The sequence below is a fragment of the Corvus hawaiiensis genome, chromosome Z (genome assembly GCF_020740725.1).
Source record: "Corvus hawaiiensis isolate bCorHaw1 chromosome Z, bCorHaw1.pri.cur, whole genome shotgun sequence".
NCBI lineage: Eukaryota > Metazoa > Chordata > Aves > Passeriformes > Corvidae > Corvus > Corvus hawaiiensis.
Genome location: NC_063255.1, coordinates 65134368 through 65156358, shown reverse-complemented (window position 1 = coordinate 65156358; position 21991 = coordinate 65134368). Strand labels below are relative to the sequence as shown.

General features: G+C 40.1%; 1 protein-coding gene across 1 annotated transcript in view; it reads right to left on the bottom strand.

Annotated features, from left to right (window-relative positions):
- Window positions 1-19125, bottom strand: part of GLDC (glycine decarboxylase) — a 37982-nt gene extending 18857 nt beyond the window's left edge. The window contains exons 1-7 of the mRNA XM_048292306.1: window positions 18904-19125; window positions 18725-18803; window positions 8998-9133; window positions 4852-5016; window positions 1890-1967; window positions 1194-1341; window positions 774-970 (exon numbers count right to left, since the gene is read on the bottom strand). Of these exons, the coding sequence (XP_048148263.1) occupies window positions 774-970; window positions 1194-1341; window positions 1890-1967; window positions 4852-5016; window positions 8998-9133; window positions 18725-18803; window positions 18904-19110 (1010 nt within the window). The 5' untranslated portion in view covers window positions 19111-19125. The remainder of the gene's footprint in view (window positions 1-773; window positions 971-1193; window positions 1342-1889; window positions 1968-4851; window positions 5017-8997; window positions 9134-18724; window positions 18804-18903) is intronic.
- Window positions 19126-21991: the final 2866 nt, after the last annotated feature.

Below are 21991 nucleotides of genomic sequence, written 5' to 3'. Positions count from 1 at the left end.
AATTATTACTAGTTAGACATCTTGTCAAAATACACAGTACATCACCAACAGCAACTATTAGAGGCAAGATTTTGTACACTATTTCTCTGCTTTGTTTAAGCATGACTAAAATTTGAACTTGATTAAGTTCCTTCTAGATTATTTTGGAGGTTCACTGAATTTTCTACTTCTTGCCATTTGATGTTTTTTAAGATTCACTGATAAAGGTCTAACAGTACAGAGTAAGTGGAGTAAGTTAGCTTGCAAAGCCTCCTGCCATCACAATGAATCCACTCTGCTTTTGGTTATCTCTTCATCCCACATTGCCACAAGCACTATAGACAGTTCCACACAAATGGAATTCTTGGAGCTTGCTTCCTCAAAACTGAAGGCAACTTTTATTCTCAGAGTTTTCAAGAAAAAAGGGTGCTCAGTACAACACCATGGTCAGCTATTGTTCTCAAAGGCTGCACAAGATAGTCATAGTGTGTTCTTTTGTGGTTTTTTATGTATTACTAAGATCTCTGAGGGGAAACTTCTGATTGGATATTAGGTAAAAGTTTTTCAAAGAAAGGGTTCTAAAGCACTGGAACAGGCTTTCCAGGGAAGTGATGGCATCACCAACCATGGAAGTGTTCAAAAGATGTGTGGGTGTGGCACTAGAGGACACAGTTTAGTGGTGAACATTGTGGTAGGTTGACACCTGGACTTTATGACCTTGAAGGTCCTTTCCAACCTTAAGGATTCCAAGACTATGATTTCAATCTTCACTTAATGGCAGAGGGACCCCTTACCTTGTGACACCCACCATTCTGCCCGGCATCATTCTCACTAGATTTTCCTTGACAGCAAAGAAAGCTGCGTGGGGTCCCCCATAGCACAGCGGGACGCCAAACCTCTGGGAGTTACCCAGGACAACGTCTGCCCCAAACTCCCCAGGAGGCTTCAGAATACAGAGCGCCAGAAGGTCAGTAGCACAGCAGGCGAGAGTCTGAGAACAGAAATGCACAAAGCAGTCAGGCTCTCTTCTGAAGGAATGGTGTTTATGTGGGAGCTAGGTTTTTAAATTTAATTTCAAACAGTTACACATGACTTGCACAGAGCTGAAGTTCAATGGTTGTTATGGTTATCAATTGCATGTAGGTGAGATGATTACTCATTGGCTGTTTGATGCATCAGATTAGTATCTGTATGACCAATAAAATTTACTTTACCCCATTCTGGTGAGCTCTTTCAACAAGTTCAGAGAAGTCTTCGATCTTCCCTTCAGTGTCTGGATACTGAAATAAAACTCCACTGACATCATTTCCACTGAAATCCATCTCATGGGGTAATTTGAGCTCAGTAATAACACCTGTGTAACTGGAAACAAAAATACACAGAAGGCAAAATAGTCAAACCACTTCCAACCTTGGGGTGACACTTAATAAGATGTTTTCATGGACTCATATATGACTCTCTTCTTCAATATACAGAGAGTTGAACATGCTTTTCAGCACTAAATGTTGAGAAAGTTTCACATCATTGTATATAGTACTGAAGAAAAATTGCATTCAATATCACCATCAGAAATACAGAGCAAAGCAAACAGAGAATGCTTAAGACGCTTGTTAGTAAAAGAAGAAAAAAGACAAGACTGAATTCAACAGTCAAATGTATATATTTGTGCAACAATTTAAGGAAAAATTAAATATTTTCTTTTTATCATATGTTTAGTCTCTTTTTAAACAGCTTTAATTTCTTTGCAGTTGTATTTGAACTTGAAGTGATGCCAAATGATAACAGATTTCTGCTTTTAGTTTGCAAAGAAAGCACAGGCCAGAAATGTTAGGTATATGGCAAAAAGGCACAGATGGAAAATGATTCAGCGTAAGGGAAAATATATGGTTAAAAATGGAGGAAAACATTACTTTGCTCTAGTTTGGACCACTGCTATAGTTTGAGGGTGGCATCGGGCATCTACATAGAATTTTCTCCTTTTGTTGTGTCTGTCAAAAAAAAGAAAAAGAAGGCTTACATATCAATAATATATGGTTTCCCTTGGAAATAAAATTAGCTTATTTTCTAGAAGTGAGTTTTCCTATGTAAAAAGGCAGTTGAAGATATTATATATATATTATATATACATTATAACCAGATTAAGTGTAAGATTAAATGACATTTCTTTCACATTTACATTAAGAAAGATCATTTCAGACACTCAAATGAGACTCATACATTTAAACAGATTATGAGAGAGAACAGGCAGGTCGGTAATTTCAAAAGCCATGGGAATGGGTCCACACACACATACTTTTTTAAAGGAATACAACTGTGGTCTTTAATACAGATTTTTCAGTGTTGCCCTGGATAAAAAAAATATGAGCCATCTAAGTAGGTAAAGGGAGATGAAGAAGATGGGTCCATGCACACAGCAGTGGGGATAGAACTAGCTGATCTTTAGGGTCCCTTCCAACCCAAACCATTCTATGATTCTGGTAAGACCATTCCCTAGCTTTCTCTGGTAAGCAGAATTTTACATCATACTGAGACTTTGAACTAGTGAATACTTAGAAAACTATTTTTACACACACAAAACTATGATTACACACTCTCTGCTGTGTAATCACCTTCCTGATACACATTTCTGCAGTGACCTTCAATCATCTCATGTATTTAATTTGATTTGCAGATCCCTTTCACATGGCCCTACAACAGACATCCATGAAAGCACATTTGGATACACCAGTAAGAGTTTCACTTTTAGCAACTTAGAAAGATGTACGCCACCATTTTTTAAAGCTTCTTTTAATCACTAATGGAAAAAGATAATGCACATCTTCAACTTTCATGGACACAAGAGACTCGGGCCACAGTCTGTTAGAGTATGTGATAAAAGGTCCTCTGCATCCCCTGCAGAGAGGCAATGGCTGGTGGAGGAGCCCAAGTAACACTCTGTTCCTGCTGCTCCCCAGGGAAAAAAATCAGCCCAAGAGAGACCCATCTCCACAAGTGCAGAGGAGCAAAGAGACCACCTGGCAGGTGGGAACTGTAGTTAATCAATTAACCCAAACAGGCACACTGGGTGCTATTCCCCACTTGGCAAGTAGACATCATGTCATGCATGAGAAGAGCATTTGAGGATTGCAAACATCTCTTATTATGAGATGTTTAGGGGAAAAATAATACAGCTAAGTGATTCTGCAAGCAACAAGCATAACGAAATAGAGGAGTAAGGAGATAAACTGGGACAGTCACATATAAATAGTTGGTTGCTGAAGCACTTGCACCTAACTAGTGAAGTCTGTCCACTCTTCTTGTTAAATGACTTTCTGATTCTTTTCATGGGTAAGGAGACTCTGTATTCTGTGTTGTGTGTGTATGGCTGGCTGAGTGCCACTGGAGTCAGACCATGAAGGATCCACATTTCCATAGTGCAGCAGCTGAAGTGACTGGAGTGAGTGGACTTCAGTGCCAGCAATTGGAGCAGCACATCAACCAATATAGGCCCTCATATCTGTGCTGGTGCCAGTAGCTGGGCTGGTGCCCTAGGCATGGCAGCTAGACTCTTTCCAGTATGTCCATGTCTCTGTTGTACTGGGGAGCCCAGAGGTGGGCACAGCACTGTGGGATGGGGACTCACCAGGGTGAGAGAGAGGGATCCCTCCCTGGCCTCCCGGCAACACTCCTCCCAGTGCAGCCCAGGAGATTGTCAGCCTATTGGCCACAAGTAAGTACATGCTGCCTGATTGTGTTCAATCTGGTGACACCCAAACCCCAAAAAGGCCTTTCCAGCAAAGCTGCTTTCCAGCCTGCCAGACCCCATCATGTACCCCATATGCCTGGGCTTCCTTCTCCCCAGGTACAGGACTTCACACTTCCCCTTGTTGACCTTCATAGAGTTCCTGTCAGCCCATTTTCTCCAGCCTGTCCTAGTCCCTCTGGAAGTCTCTGTGACCCACTGGTCTATCAGCTGATCCTCCAAGTTTTGGATCATCAGCAAGTTTGCTGAGGATACAGTCTGCCCCATGATGCAGATCCTCAACTGGACCCAGTGTTGCCCCTGGGGTATAACAACTGTCCTCCACCTAGAGTTCATGTCACTGACCAGCACCCCATGGGCCAACATTCAGACAGTTTCCATCTATCTCACTCCCACCTCATCTAGCCTGTAATTTTTGGTTTCTCTGTGGAGATTTAAGGGAGACCCACTGCTCTCCCCTCCCAAGGCAGCCACACAACTGTAGAAAGTCATCAGGCTGGTCAAACATGACCTGCCCCTGTGTTAATTCATGCTCATGACTCCTTATCCCCTCTTGTCCTTCATATGTCTGGAAATGGCTTCCAGGGCTAGCAGTTGTTCCATCATTGCTGAGGCACTGAGGTGAGGCTGACTGGCTGGTAGTTCCCTGCATCTTCATTCCTGCTCTTCCTAGAGACAGGAGTGTCATTTGCTTTGCTCCCTTGCTGAGGCACCTCTCCCAATCACTGTGGTTGTTCAGAGACAATCAAGGGCAGCCTCGGATTGATATCAGGAGGCTCCCTCAGCAGCCACACCAGCAGCACATCAGGACCTAAGTAAGTCCAGTTTGCTTAAGTGCTCTGTAGCCTGACCCCCCTCCAACAAGGGTAAGTCCTCCTTCCTCTAGAATTTCTCCAGCCCTCTCTTTAGGTCCTTAGGTTTCTGAAGGCCTTATATGTCTGAGTTAAACATTTACATCAACACTAGGAACTTCTCTGGGGGCATGGCAACACAGACTCTAGCTGTTCAGTGATCTGCTCACACCAAGAAGGCCACACTCAACTTCAACTCATTGCCTACACGTGGATAGATGCCTTCAAATTCCAAAATTACTTTCTGCTGTGATTTAACCACAGATTTAAACACAGTACCTGTGACATAACTGCATGGCTTCTGCAGCAGCTGTCCCTTCATCCAGCAAAGACGCGTTAGCCACATCCATTCCTGTGATATCACACACCATAGTCTGGTAATTTAGGAGGCTCTCCAGCCTGCCCTGGGACACCTCAGGCTGGTAAGGGGTATACTGGGTAACCCTGTAAAAAAAAGTTCTGAGTTTAGGTCTAGGAAAAGAAATGTGTAACAAAATTATGACAATATATAACTGAACTATATCAGAGAAAAAAGAAATAGTAAAGTGTAATTCATTAATATGGAAATTTGTTAGAAAACGGTTATTTTTAAATGCCTTAATTTTTATCTTCTGGTGTTGACTTGGCTTTTTACAGGACAAGAATTCTGTTTCTCCATTTTGAAAAGAGAAGTTACTTTTAAAGCCGAAGTGTGAGGCCGTTATGGAGAAGAGACAGAGTAAGTAGATGCTGAGTGTGGAAGAATTAAATCAAGTCACAATATTTAAAGAAGTTGAATATTTTTGTTGAGTATATTTTGTTCAATCATATCTAGGTGTTGCCATGATTTTTCAACACTGTTTCTGAAGCCCTTTACTTGTAAAGTTGTCTCCACCCTTCTAGGAGGAAAGGCACTTGGCATTTCACAGAATCAAGCTCAGAAATATGTAACTTCTTGTGAAATGACAGTTTCCAGTTGAGGGAAGTCAGATTGATATAAGTCTTATCTGTTGTCATTTGGCGAACAAAACAGTAGTGGCAAGATAAGGAACTCCTTCAAAAACACAAGAATATAAGGGAAACTCTCTATTATAACAGTCCCGAAAACAAAGCAGCATGGGTCCAGGGATGAAAGGCAAAAATAGAAGTCAGACTCTCCTCTCACTGCTGGAAATTTGGCCACTGGATTCCACAGTAGTTCAGGACATACTTTACACCAGATTGAATTTAGAGTAGCAGCCAGAAACAAGTGGTAAGTGGGAACACTTGTGGCCTCTGTTTTCTAGTGATAGAAGAAAACAGCAGTTTTCTTCCCTGAAAGGGCAGTAGTAAGCCTTAGAATTTTGAGAAATGAAGTGAAGGTATAAGCTTTCCAGAAAGACTAAAGTATTTGGGAGCTCAAAAAGTCAATAGAAGGTAAAAGCCAAAGATTTTTAAAAAACAAGCTGGAGAACCTGGTATCAAGCAAGGTGAGAGGAGCAACAAAATAGTAATGTGAGAGACAAACTAGGAAAAAAGTCCTGAAGGTAATGCAAGAGCAAGAAGAAGGACATACTTAATATGTGAACTCAAAGTGTAATATATAATGCTAATGTATGTACTGGCTAAGTAAGTTATACATCTGCTCAAATTACTCATATACACTATTCAGCACAGTAACAGAAAGCAATAGGTATGTATCGAGTACATAAATATTGATGATTTTCCCAAAACCTGTAGGTTTTTTTTCATTTTTGGCCAATTCTAGAACTAAACTAATTATCATCATATGACTGCATAGTTCACAAGTGAGACCATGTCCCAGGCTGCATGCAACCTTGCTAATCCCAATAGTAGGGGTGTTTTTCTCCATAGCAGCTAAACCCAGTGTTTGGTTTGCCAGATAAACTTTCAGTCTGGGAGAATTAAGATTTGTTTTCTGTATGGTCCCCCTGCCCTCTCAGTTCTCACCAATAAAAAGAATTATTCCAAATGCCTTTGCACAAGTAATGACTTTTCTTGATTAGTAGAAGAAACTCCTCTGTACCTACAGTTTACAATCGTGCTTTCTCATTTTCTTTAATTTAAGGGCTGTTTTTTGTATTTTAACTTGAGGAAGGAACTAGAATTAGACTAACAAGAATTAAAACATTGAGGTTAATTGAAATGCATTAGAGAAATCCTATGCACATAATTGGGAAAGTCCACTATATTACAAAACAGAATTAATGAAGGCCTTTGATTTTGATGTTATAGTTTTGAGTGGTGAACACAGTTGAACTAAACCAAATCAATTTCAGAAGGACAGGAAAAAAATCAACCAAGAAATCTTGAATTCCAGTACTGCTACAAGCAGTACTTTAAGCTACACTGTATGAAGCTTAAAAGTTCTACAAGTAAAGACACCTATTATATATAACTTAAGAACACTTAGTTAAACACTTCTTTCAAAAGGGTTTTTTGGCATTTTCTAAGCATCTATATATTTTAATTTATTCTACTTCTCCACAGTTTCTCCAAATAAAATATCTGGCTTTAGTCTGTATTCCGTATTCTGCCTGAATCTATACTACATGGTAACTAACTTTTTAAACTCATTTAAAAACAGACTCTCTAAAAGTAATTATTGCAGAGTATGTAGCTATTTTCAGAATGTAATGCTTTCATTGTATTTTGAGTGTCACTACCTAACAAGTTTAATAATTTACACTAGAGATGTGAAGACTGTAGGCTTCCTTGGTACAGGTGTGTATTCTTACATATTTAATGTCTGAGGGCAAAGGAATCAAATAAGTTGAACTTTGAAGACTTTTAGTTGCTCTAACAAATGCCAAGCAAAGAGAAACAAGTTGTGTAAGGGAGACAGAAAAGATCTGAAGCAATAAGCCTGAGCTTGCAGCATGTCCCTTGGAGCTGCAATGTGAAGTGTGTCAGCATGGGAAGTGTTACACACTCAGCAGATGTAAGGAGAAGTCTTAAACAGCTTCCATAAAGCTTGTGTAGTTGTTTTAGCACACATGCACACACACACATACTTTCCCTCCAACAAACATTTTAGCCTTCACTTTAGCCACCTAATAGTTTAGCTTTTAGCCATCTAGTTTGACTTCACTGGACAGTGCAAGATGAGATTTCTGGATGAACTCTCAGTTGTTTCATTAACTCTACATAACTTTTCAGGATTGAAAAGTTATATAGTGATAAGCTGCAGTTCATTTTGTTCCACTTACTTTCTAACTGTTCTTATTTTTGCCTCTATCAACTGATCATTTGTTTCCTGGTACTGTACTGAATATTTAGATTGCATATGTTGCAAAAAGTGAATGAGGATAAGGCCAAATAAAACTTTGCATAGGTATACTTCATCTCTTCTTTGACTCCAAACAATGCAACTTTTCCACCAGTGATGCAAACAGAGCCAACAAATCTAAAAATAAATAAGACTTAGTGGTCTACAGATACGTAGGCCCATTTATGGCAACCCAAAGTATAAAAAATACGTAACATATAAGTAACAATGACTTTTTGCACTGAGTAATATGATCCTTTGGTTGATTGTGGGTTTTTTTGATCTTTGGGCTTTTTTATTATATAAAATTTTTAAATACCTATTTTACCAAATAAAAATTACCCAATAATAAAGATGACAGTTGCCATTTTAATACAGTATAAAAGGAGGATCTTACTAGTGATAGGGGAACTTGTAAACTAAATGAGAAAATGCCAGGTACCAGTGACATTCAGTCTGTTGGAAACTGAGACTCAACATGAAATTTAGCTTTTCCTGTTGCAACATTTCTGAGTTACAGTTCTTTAGAAACTGAAGTCAGCTGGATCATCAGAACCAAGTACAATATTCTCAGCCTTTTCATAAATGTATTATCTTATTATGATAGTTTAATATCACTGCTCTTCACCAGAGAATTATTTCATCAGACAAGACAGGAACTCACTTTATGGATAAACATTCAAACTCTTTAAGGTCTCTGGTTTTAAAAAAAAGAAAAGAGGAAAGAGATACTAAGAGAATAGCCTTTAGAATTTTCAAAATTTCTTACTTCCTCATCAGAAAATCATGATCATTGTATTGCACAGTATTTAACTACCTCCACCCAAATAGCATACACCAGTGGAGGAGGGAACTGTTTTTAATTTAGGCAGAAGTTAGGAAAGAATTACTTTCATTTAGGAGGTAAGTCTGTATACTTCCTTAAAGCAAACATGTAATCTTGTATTAGTTCATAATACATAGGAGCTGTAAATAGAAGTCACAGAATCAGTGGCACATTTTACAGAAAGTAAATTTCTAGCTTAAGCATGAACACAGTCCCTACACAGTAGGGTACACATCATTACCAAATATATTAAAGCCTTAGTAAAAAAAAAAAAAAAAAAAAAAGGTTTGTGGGACAAACTTCAAATGCGTACTTATACATATACATTTAACAATAAAATGTGGTACATTACCATCCTGCATTCTCCAGCAAGTTGCGTGCGATGGGCTGAGGCACTGAGCAGTTGTAATAACCCATGCCTATATAGGACCGCCATACCTTGTTCTTGCTTGCAATACTGTACAGAGTTTCAAGGATTTCATTTTCACCTAATTGGAAAGAAATTTTGTCAGAATGCTACAGCTACATGTAACAATAACAGTTTTTAACTGAAATGTCTTCTATCCCAGTGTAAAAAAACCCCCAAACATTGGTGGTGCAAGTATAAACAGTAGCAGAATAAAGTGCAAGCCAAAAATAGCAAAGATAAAGTGGTAAAATATTCTGAGAAAGTTTAAATTCTGCCAGAATTCTGGAAAATGCAACACCTGAATAATAAAAGGGTTCCAAAGCATGTGGAAAGAATAGTGAAAGAACCAGCTGTAGGCAGAAGGTACCCTTCTTGTGGTAACACAATGTACATTCAACCCATCTTGCACATGCCATTAAAACATACCTCAGGAGGCACTTTGTATTAGCTGAATCTTGCAGAATCTACACTGGTTGAAGCCATTGCCATCCACAGCTGTCATTTAGTGTTTCTAACAGAGTCATGTTTTCACAAACTGTTTTTACAGCAAGCACCCAGGAGTAATTTCTTAGTATTATAGAACTGTATTTTCTCACATTTTCCCTAAACTGCTGATAAAACAGAACAGTTCTTTTAATTCAATTTTAGCATGCTTCACGAGTTTATTAAAAAAAAAAAAGGTGTTAATAAGAGTATTTCTAGATGAAGAAATTCCAAATGTGATTAACTTTTAAATAAGTCTGCCAATCTAGTTTGAAGAGATTACAAAAGAATTATTTTGAAGCATACACAATGAAAGCGTTTGCACTCCCTCTCTCCCCCAACCATAGTTTACTGTTTGTTTTGCTTCTACATACTTCTCAGTGTCCTGAAAGCTGTGCAAAAATCACACTGAGTCAACCCATTCCTAGCAGTCAACAAATAATGCTACAAACATCTGCCTGAGGGTAGTATTTAAAAAAGACATTATTAGTTGAGGATGCAGCAAGATGGTCAGTACACTGTCTTAAGATTGTGCAGAGATAGGTCTGCCCAACCTAACAGACCTGGGTAGAACTGGACACCAATCCTCCTAAGGTGAGGGAACCAGATGTTTTTTAATTCTTCCTCCAAATCTGACTTTAGAGTTTGCTGTAACAGGACAGTTATACTAAGTTAGGTTCACTCTGTGCTGCAACTTGAAGACCACACTTTGTAATATAAGGCTACAAATCACAGAAGTAGAATAGCTTGGGTCCTGGATATCTCAAAATCTATTTTCTCTCTGTAAGTTACTCCAGCAAGAGAGATCAAGTCAGAACAGTTAATTCTCTGGAATGTGGTGGCAAATAATTATCTAGGTTTTGAATTAATTTCTAGCGCAATCACAAACAAGGATATTAGAACTTCAGCTCTGATTTCAAAGTTTGTTTTTTTCCTTTTACTCAAGTTGCTACTGTTGCATTCCATGCACAAAGATTAATTTTTTTCAAAAATCTCCAGGATTTCAATTAATTTCTTACACAGTCACATTACACCTTTCACAGAGTTCGTTTGGTTTTTTTTTTTTACTGATGTTCAGTTCTCATTTCAAAGTTCCTTTCTTCTCTGCCTTTACTCAGGGTTACCATTAGATCTAACATATGAAGACTGATTTCTTAGTTTTAGGAAACTGCAATTTTTTTTTTTTTTTCTGGAGACTTGTTATATGCTTACTAGGCTTGAACACAGCAATGTCCAGGGCAAAAAAGTGTAGTGAAAAACTCCACTCCCCAGTACTCTTCCCACAGAGTTTCTAATAAGGCAGATGCACTTGCTTGTTTAAGTGAGCTTTAACATTGTAGAGACCTTCCTCTACCACTTGCAAACCAAAAGTTTGATGAAACACAATTTGGTTGCAATTTCAGACAGAGGCTTGTACTCTTGCATAATCAAACATCAGTGATTTCTTGGAAATGGTAATGAATTTCCTTGCTTAATTCCAAGCTGCAGTTGAAGGCAGAAGTTGGCTATCATTTAACTTGCTCGCTAGCTCAATGTCACACACAAAAATGCACCGAGTGCACTTTCTGCAGTAAACACATGCCTCAAATACTGTACAACATGACAGATAACATTTCCTTTGTTCGCCCCGCTGAGCTTTTCTTCTAGAGTTATTTCTCAGCAAAAGTAGCTAACAACAACTACATGCAGGCACTTAGCTTGTGCTGGGGATCTCTGAAATAAACCTGCTTCCAAACCAATCGAAGGCACAAAGCCAAAAGCCTAGTGAGACTGCAAGCAGCTTAGAAAGTGATTATGCTTAAGAGCAGAACCATACTCCCATCTAGAATACCTACACTGATAGGTTCTAAGACTGAATATATTTTAAATGACCACATTTTAATGAGGTACCTGTGAAGACAGTTACACAGCTAATTTTAACCAGGATGGCAAAATGCTGGAGGGGCATACTCCTTCCACTCCAGCTTCACCTTACTGACCTTACCCTTTGGTCACTATGAGGGCAATGGCAGCAGTACAACTCAAATGTGCATCTCCCACATTTGACATGCCTCTTTAAAGACACCTGGGATAAAGATCCTTTGCCTTCTACTGCCTTGAAGTACTTCATCACAGTATGTCTTTAGGAAGATAGCTCATAAGTAACTGCGCCCCTGAAAAAGGGAAGTCAATAGCTCCTGATTTATCTATTAGGCTGGCTTACCTATGACCAAACATAAATCCGTGTAGATTCCATTAATTCAGTGTTTGGTTTACACTGATGGGGTTCTGAATTCAAATAAGACTGATGTAGGTAACGGTGAGAGAAATTAACACAGATGCTGCAGTCCAAAGACCAGACAGCAAGGCAGTGAAACATACCATTCTTACCAGTACCCCCAGCAACAACAGGAGGGGACAAAGGAGATGCAGCCAGGCTCTTAACAGCAATGCCTGAACAGGACTCTGTGTCTCTGTCAATAGCCTTATTTCCCACTCCATCAAGCCTAGGTTTCAACAGTGTATTCCCATAATGTTATTTATGAAAGGGGTCTACCTCTTTATTGATCATTTTGTAAATAACTAATGCTAATACAAAGGCAGATGAATGTGAACCACAAGAGTGATATTACATATGCTTAAAAATCAATTTTCAAATTCATAAAAAAGTTGCTAAGTTTCCATTTTTGTCCACAAGACTGTCACCAAACTCAGAAAATAACAGACTTTTTCTGCTGTATAAAGTATATGACTTGGAGCATATGTAGCAGAAATGTATTATTCTAAATAATTATTCATTCCTTTAAAATTAAAACATACAGGAGTTCTAAAAATTTTAATTACATAGTTCAAAAATCACAGCTTCAGATATTTCTTGGTTGTGTTACTAATTTTTTTTTTTTTTTTGCTCTCCCAGCAATGAGATTAAGAAGCAATATGCAAAATGGGGAAATAGAAAGAAAAATTTACTATATTTAAGTAATGGTTGGACTCTGGCCACCCTCACATTCAGCTGTTTGTTTCCAGTGTTCTACGACAAAGTGATTGAAATGCCTTTATCATGAACTCATTTTATTGGGTGTACAATAAAAATTCTTTAAGAACCTTGTTCAGCAAAGAAAAAAAATTGCCAGCTAATCACTGCAGTTGATCTTTATTCCCCTTATCAACTAATTAGAAATTATGATCAATGACAGTACTCAGAATAAGGTCCACTGCTTTTGCTGTACTCCTACCTTATAACTGGAGAAAACTTACTGAGGGTCTGAGCAGTTATGCAAGGACACTTCCAGATTGCTACATCCACAAGTAGCAAAGGCAGAATATATCACAAAAATAGTAAGAGGGACCAAATTCAGATCATAAAATGATACACTTATTTTTGCTAGTGTTTTTGTGGTTAGCACAGTAGGGTTCCCTTGAACTTGTGAGATACCTGCTAGAGAAAGAGAGGGGAGAAAATACAAAAGGAGAAGTTCAAGTTACACACCTTGAACCATGCAATATAAAAAGAAGGTTACTATTTGTCTGATGTATTTTTATTTACTTTATATCAGATCTTAAAAAGAAAATCTAGCCTCTGAGATCAAGGAAGCAAGATCCTTAGAACAGCTGACAAAAGGGGGATTAATTTACTTCTCTTACTTTAATAATTCATGCGATCTCTTAAAAAAACCCCCAAAAACCAGATTATATTGAAGCAAACTAGTTCTGAAGCACTGTTAGACACATAGTAATAATGCTGTAGGACAGCACAAGGAATGTGCATGTTCCAGGTGCTGTGTCCATAACTTCAAGATACAGGCAGAAAGCCAAGAGCATCTGTTGCCCTGCCCCCTCCCCCTCCTTCACTCAGGCTACCTGTGCTCACCCAGCCAGCCTGGGCACCACACGCAACCTGAGGATGCTGCCAGGAGCCAAAAGCATGGGCAGGCTGAGTGACAAGATGCCTTTCCCTGTTCTACCCACAAGGGCTGCTGCCTGTGGAAAAAAGAGCAGCAGCCTGAAGGTGCATGAGGAGCAAAGTGCCATGAGTGGTAATGCAGATTGTGCACTACACGTGGCAACACTCTGGAGGGTAACTATTACCCCTGCCACAGGCATCTGAATCATGCTGCGTGGACTCCAGCAGCAGAGAATCTGAAATTACTAAATCACCTCTAAAAATATGACTGACATCAGGAGGTGATTATAAACTCATCCAGAATTAATTTGTAACTGGCATTTTAAATATAAAATCCAATTAAAGAAGATTCACTGCATAAAGAGCTGTTAAATTTGGAGACACAAATAGTCTTTATTACAATGTAACTGCTTCTGAACAGTATTGCTTCTATAATATTTAGACTGGAGACCCAATCGCATTCTTGATTTTAGGAACTAATGTGTATAAATTCTAAAATTTGAGAATGTACGTGGGAATGTTTGGGGGAAAATTGTGGTGGAGTTCATAAAAGTTTTTAATTCAAACTTTTAAAAAATTCAAATCCTGAACTAAAAAGCAGAAATACAAACATATGCACAAGACCTACCCATTACATAGAAAGACAGACATACCATGGCAGCACTGCAAGGATAACTACGACTGACACAGACAGCAGGTTTGTAGGGATAAAATAAAGAGGATTACTCTTATATAAGATAGTATGTTATTTTACTTCAAACGGGTCAATCACTACATATGTTCTAAAGCACCTTCAATACCTAAAGAAAAGCTGATTGTTCAAGTTTACTTACTGTAACCCTGGGAAAAAAGCTCTGTAATAACAGCTTATCCCAATTAAGTATCAAACAGATGTCTAACCTTGTTGTAAATATTGACTGAACAGAAGTCACATGCCAAAATGACATTTTTCCTTAACTGTATCTAAAGAAAAATCTGACTGTAAAAAAAAAACAAACCCTTTTCCAGAATCAGTTGAGGTACAGGACTGAAAACTACTGTTAGCTGAAATCAGACATTTTGCTGTTTCACCCCTACTGGCGTTCAGTGGCATGTTCAGGTGATTTTACAACACAGTCAGCAGGCTCATGTCAAGAGACACTTTTTAAATGGCTTTTTTTTTTTTTTTTTTGGTCAGAAAATGGAAATAGCTAGTTCTGTCATGTTTCATACCAAAGAAAGGATTTAATTTCAGAAACCTCTTAGCTACATACCTTCTCTCCTCCATCACTGACCATAGCAATACAAGAAAAAAATCTGCCAATACAAATAACACTAATAATTATTGAAAAAGCATTTAGAGTATAGATGCACTTGTACCAGCAAAACTTAGCATTTACCAGAATGGCTACTTCATTCAGACTTAAAAAAACCAGATCACAGAATCATTTAGATTGAAAAAGACCTCCAAGATCATCAACTCCAATCTCTGACTGATTACCACCTTTAGTTGTCAAGTAAACCATGGCACTAAGTGTCATGTCCAGCTGTTTCTCAAACACCTTCAGGAATGGTGTTTCTCCCTGCACAGTCCATTCCAATGCCTGACCCCCCTTTCAGTGAAGAAATTCTTACTGATGTCCAAGCTGAACCTCCCCTGGCACAGCATGAGGCCATTTCTTCTTGTCCTGTCACTTGTTGCCTGGGAGAAGAGGCCAACCCCCACCTGGCTACACCTTCCTTTCAGGCAGCTGTAGAGAGTGATAAGGTTCCCCTGAGTCTCCTTTTCTCCAGCTTAAACAACCTCAACTCCATCAGCTGCTCCTCATAGGACTGGTGTTCCAGACCCTTCATCAGCTTTGTAGCCTTTCTCTGGACACCCTCCAGCACCTCAGTGTCTTTCTTGGAGTGAGGGGACCAAAACAACACACGATTCGAGTGTGGCCTCACCAGTGCTGAGTACAGGGGGACAATCCCTGCCCTGGTCCTGCTGGCCACACTGTTGCTGGTACAGGCCAGGATGCCATTGGCCTTCTTGGCCACCTGGGCACACCCTGGCTCATGTTCAGCTGCTGGCACCAGCACCCCCAGGTCCTTTTCCTGTGGGCAGCTTTGCAGCCACTCTGCCCCAGCCTGTGGCACTGCCTGGGGTTGTTGTGACCCAAGGGCAGGACCCGGCACTGGGCCTTGTAGAACCTCACACCACTGGCCTTGGCCCATGATCCAGCCTGTCCAGATCCCTCTGCAGAGCCTTCCTACCCTCAGGAAATGTCCGGTTAAGTAACATTAAAGACTTTCTCTCCATATATATGTAATGTCATTCAGGGAAGTAATGAAACTTGATTCTTCCACGGAAGAGTAGGACTGTGCTAAAATGTCTAGGAAAGACAACAAAGGTACAAAAAGAGTGTACTTCTGCTGTAATCAGAGGTTTTATTTGTCATCAATGGAATATGCAATGCCATATAAACCATCTCTTTAACACAAGCTGCATCCACAGGAGACTTTTTTTTTTTACTGCTATTGCATACACACATTTGATTCATTTCCGTTCTTTTAGATAATTTGTTAGATTATCAATGGAATGATCCATAATGCAATTTTTCCTAGTGACAAACACCCAGTCAAAACTTGAAGATACACATATACATCAAATGTACACACCTGAGATGAGGTCTACAGCTATGACAGTTTTCCAAAACACCCAAACATAATTGCAGAGGCCTATGATATCCACACATGCTTTTTATGGTGAGTGTGTGGTTTTCTTGAACTGCATGTCTAGTTCTATCTGTAAAGACTGACTTGAATGAGGCTTCAACATAAGCTCAGCTGTTTGTTACTACAAAGGAGTAGCTCCACCACAGCTCATTTGTTCAGCTGCACTCCAATCTGTGGAGTCATTATGATTACATTTTTGAGTTATAAAGACAAGTGGAAATTGCTGTATTATAAATTCTATAAATGCTGAAGTTCATTGAATGACATGTTTTGCATTGCCTTGTCCTGTTCTCTCATTCCATGTGTGAGTTAGAGGGACAGTGGGAGCATTCATTTAAATAAAAACAAATGTTTAAATTAAAATAGAATAGTTTTCACAACACTTCCCAATTTTGCTATTTCCCTTTAGTAAAAGGTATATGATAGAGAAATAACGCCCCATACTCACAAAAGAAATACCACCCTGGTGACTGGAAGTGTTCTCTCTAACGGTACATTAAAGAGGAAGCATCACTCAGATTACAGTGTCCTGGGCACAGGATGTTCAATGCGACATTGCACAATTTTAAGCTGAGGCTTTTAACTTTTCTTTTAAAAGCTGTGGATTTTTCTGCTACCAATGCAGGGGAAAACTAGTGACAAACAACTACACACTAAATTACAAAATATAGTTCAGCACACTGGCTGCAGAAGAAAAACACAGTAGTGTACAGAAAAAGGTTTTCTGTACCTCATGCAAGCGTCTCTTTTGAAAACTCACTGTTGCATGCTGCGCAATGTGAGACACTGCATCACAGTCACATTCTTTCAAAGTTTACTCTAAGGGAACAAGAACAGCATAGCAAGTGGAGCAAAATGCCAATGAACGAAACACACTGTTAGCTAATGAGGTCCTGTTGTACAGTGAGAACTTGCCTACAACAGGACATCAATTAATGTACTGCTATGTAGGAGACATCCACTCAAAATTACTATGAAAATCAGCATTTGAGCACTGCATCAAGATTGTGACTTAGGTTGACATCACCAGTTTAGTTTTCAATAACATATATGTATTTTAATGCCCACTGTCCTGGATCATTTTAATGTGTGTTTCGGTGAAGTAAAATTTCATAAGAGTATCTTATTAATTAATAAAAAGATAGTAGTTAAAAAAAATAGGAAGGCTCCTAAGACATAATTTTTAGTGACTAAGTGCATTTAACCCCTTCTACTGACCTAAAAATATAATATCCTAGAAAGTTATTTTCTTTGAGGTCAGTGAAAATCACTTGTCAGTAAGGGAGTACCTTGATTAAAACACATTAACCATAGGAAATTATGCCAAACAATACTTTCAGCAGTTATATAGACAGAAGAAGGTTGTTAAATTCCGTTTCTCTACTCAGCCTCTTCCCATTTTAATAAGATAGAAAGTTACCAAAAACTGTAATACCACTGTACTAATAAAACATTTTAGAAGTAGATACTATCAGTCCCTGTTGTATCCCTCATGGCTAGAATCTATCTTTTCAGGGTCTAGTTTTCCCGGCTGTTCATTGTGGTGCTGCCTCTCACGCGTGATGTCATCTCAGAGTAACCAGATTGAACTGGCCAGGAACCTCACCGGAGCTGCAGGCCTGAAGTTTACACTCAAATTACAGCACACAGATGAGCAATGAGAAAATGCCAGCAAGAGGAATCAGGTTTTCTCAAACCAGGCAAAGGATCTTGACACAAAAATGAATTTAATACTGACGTAACTGGCTCCCACATCTGAATGGCCATTGAGCTTTGTTAGTTTTAGTGTAATTGTTTAGCATTGGGGATTTTAAAGTGTTTCTTTCACTTACAGGACTTCCAGCATGATGTTCACAGATATCGCTCAAAAATGCAGTTATGCTGGAAGAACTTTTGTACTGCGCTTGCAAACTCTTAAAAACATTAATATCTAAAACCTCATGAAATCACGTCAGGTTTTCTACAGCAATTTGCTGAATTCCTGTAATGCCATGATAGCTGACTAAGATGTTTTGTATTCCTGCAGCTTAACCCTCAATCAGACAGATTTAAAAATCTGGCCATAAAAATCTGCGTATCCATAATACGGAGACACAGGTTTTTCAGGTTATTAAAATATGCAGGTTATTTTGGGGGAGTGTGGGGGAAGGAACGGGGGGAGGAATAACAAAGAAATCTTGCAGATTCTTAAGAACCAACAAAAGACCATTTGAAGCTACGGTCCACACTAAGGGGACAATTTTTAGCCATACTTTTCCCTCCCTATCAGGCTCTCGGGACGAAGTGAAGTCAATGGAGCACTTGAGCTCCAAACCGGGTTTTCGAGCAGCCCCTGCCTGCTACACATATTTTCCTACCGATTTCCAAGAGGAGAGCAATAAACACAGCAGCCAAACTACTCTACCGAGTTGGTCGGAGAAGAATGAAGTGTCGGTGATGGTGCTGCTATGCTTATCTAAGTCTTACCCTGCACTTAATACTTGAGTGGTAAGATCAGATCGCTACACGTGTCAACGGGGACATCAGGGGCAGGGGGTGCGCACCCCAAGTCTCCCCCACCCCCCACAGGCGCTGGCGGCCGGAAGGGGCCATGCGCTCACTTACAGACGTGGTCATCCATCCTCAGCGGCCTCCGGAGGCGGATGCTGGCCGGGATGGTTTTGTCCATCAGCTCCTCGACGCTCTGCAAGAAGCGCCGGCACGCCGTGGTTAGCTCCCGCGGGCCGGCACAGCCCGCGCCGGGAGGGTCCGGCCGCGCCGCCCCCGCCCCGCACGGCGCCTACCTGCACCCCGACGGTCCGCAGCATCTCCCGCTTCTCCTGCTCCCGCGGCCCGATGTGCCGGTGGGAGAAGTCATCGTGCCGCGGCAGGAGCTGCTCGATGCACCGCGCCGCCTCCCCCCCGCCCCAGCGCCGCTGCGCCGCCGCCACCCGCAGGTGCGGCGCCCCGCGGGCCGCCAGCCGCCCCCACCAGCGCCCGCAGCTCTGCATGGCCCCGCCGCAGCCCCACAGCTCCTCCGCCGCAGCCCCACAGCTCCTCCGCCGCCGGGCGCTCGCACTTGTGTGCGGGGGGCGGCGCGGCGCGGCCCCCACCTCCCCCGCCAATAGGGCCCGGGGGCGGTGCCGCGCTCGCCCCGCCCGCCGCCACCTGCCCGCCCGCCCGCCCCCGGCCCTGACCCCCGCCGGGCCGCGCCGAGCATCCCCCGCCGGGCTGACCCGGCTCTGCCCGGCTCGCGGGCACTCCCCGGAGGACATTTTCCCAGGAGAGAGGGTCTTCCTTCACAAAACCCTTGCTCGAATAGGAGAAAAAGGTTTCTGTGTTTCCGCAGCAGAGCGTGGACTTGCTTTCGAGAGCCGAGTTTTAGGACGAGCAACACATGCCACTATTCACAGCTGTTACCGGGGCGTGTGTGTCTGTGTCTGTGTCTGAGAACTTTATTACTGCTTTAACTTTTGGTAATGTTAGTCTTGGGGAGCGAAGAGGTAACTGGAACCTACTTTTCCCTATCTTTCAGTTCTGTGTCTCTCTGGGAATGATATCAACATAGTTACAAACTTGTATCTTTACTTATAAACAGATGCCCACATTTCTTCATCTTCCAGAACTAACCTCAGTGTTGCCACATTGAGGATATATATTTGAATCAACATTTAAATAAAACAATGAATGAAAGGGGGGAAAAAATCCAAGATGGTAGTTAATTTCATCTTAATTGTATCACAGATATACTGCCTTCTGAATTTTTATAACTACTTCTGAACCTAAAAGTAAATTTACTTTGCACCAAAGATCACTGATCCATGCAAGCTCTCCTCTCCTGTAGTAAACATGAAATTACTTCTCTGATATAATCTGAGTTATCATAAATACTCCCTTTTAAAGGAAAAGGCCCTCACAAATTCATGCCAGTATGTATTTGGAGTAATGACTTAAGTCCCCGGTTTCAGAATGAGAGATCCCGAAATTAAGTGAGATGAAGCTTGCTTCAAATGGCAAGGCTCTTTGCTGCAAGGGTTTGTGATATAAATCCAATACTGACTTTAACTGATTGCCATTAAAATAGAAGTATGTTTTGCTTTACTCCTCTAGATGTATATACTGTTTCTTTATAAACATGACAGTAGCATGAAGGAAATGAAAATTTTGCTATGGGTTTTATCTTGAAACCACATGAGTGAAATAGAAATATTAGAAAAATACATTAAAACCATGATAGTAACAGATTAAATCCTGTTCTGAATTTGTACCTACATAATTTCTTTTTAAAGCAATTCTGAAGCTTTCTGAAAAAAATTGCAGATTGCGTTCAAATATTCTTTCAGACTTTGTTCAAGTACTAAGCGTTCCTAAATATTTATCTGTTTTCTCTGGCAGGTAGTATCAGGATGATATTTCACACAAAATAAGACATTACAGTCAGCTCACTCAAAACGATAACTTTGACAGAATTGTTTCTTCAGTGTGAGATCGGAGTTTTATAGTTGTCCGTAGTGCTATAGGAAGCGAAGTCTGAGGAAATACAGAAGCATCCCAAACATCCCAAACAATGTATTTCTATCCATATTTCTTCGTTTTCCAGATCTAACCCCAATTTTAGTTCAACTTGAAAACTATGCATTGGAGCAGGAAGACTGGAGAGATGTCCCAGTGAATCATGCAGTAATGTCAATGCATGCCCACTCCACCTCGGAAAGCACCACGTCTGGAATGGCTTGTTAAGCCACTCTATGGAAAATGCTTTCTTACTCAGAAACTCAGCACCTTAGCATGGGCTATGTGTAATCACTCTGGTAGGGACACAAACCTGGTTTATTTGCTTGACCAGTTAGCCAGCTCTTGAGCTGCTTCCTGAAAAATATTATTTGTTGCTTAACTAGCAAAATAGGAATCTTGAACAAGAGATTCAATAGAAACTGAAACTTGGATATCAAAGGTGACTAGTGCTCTGATATCAAATCAAGGAAAGCTAACCCGTCTTGTAGCTTCGAATAAATCTGTCACTTCAAAACACATAGTCAAAAACCCAGCTGTTTTCTTCATGTATATCAGCAGAAGGAAGGAGATTTCTCGGAAGAGAGGAAAGCATTGTGAAACGGCATCTCGCTATTATTACAGCCATTTGCACAAGGCTCAGAGATGCATATGTCTTTGCCTGATGAGCTGACTATGTGAGTTGCTATGTAGCTTTTTGGAATGTCAGTTTTGTTAGATAAAGCACAAGACTTTAAAAGGATTGCCCTATACTCTTTAAATTAAAGTGACATGGTATATGTACTCTTTTTAACACTGGTATTTTAAGCTTTCTATGTATGTGTTTACTCCAGCTGTGATTTAGCCAAAATATATATTGCAGTTCTAATACTGCAAGGTTCATGGGTGGTGGTGGCATTATCCTTCTGTGCTCTTTTAAAATCATGAACTATCAAAATAAGAAAATTTTGTTGTATTCTTTAAGATTCACTTCAGTTCCCTACTATGACCCACAGATGAAAATCTATTCCAGTTGATGTGCCTCTGCACCACTGTACCACAGAACACGGAGATTAGGTCAGATTACAATGTTATCTGTAACAATAACCTATTTCTGATACTGGTCAGCAACAGCTACCTAAAGAGAAACACAAGACTAGGAAGAAAAGATGTACTGATACCAAGCTGCAGTATTTCAGTATTTAGTGTTTCTTAGTGTACTTTCTTTCCAAACTTGTTCAGCTGATCACTGAGCCCATGTAAGCTCTTAATGGAATGAATATAACAATTTACTCTTCAAAAGCAGTCATATTATAATTCTTTCTTCCTTTATCTACAATTCCTTAAAGTAATGAAAAGCACTCATAATGTTAAGGACATTGCAAAAAGTAAAGCAAAAGA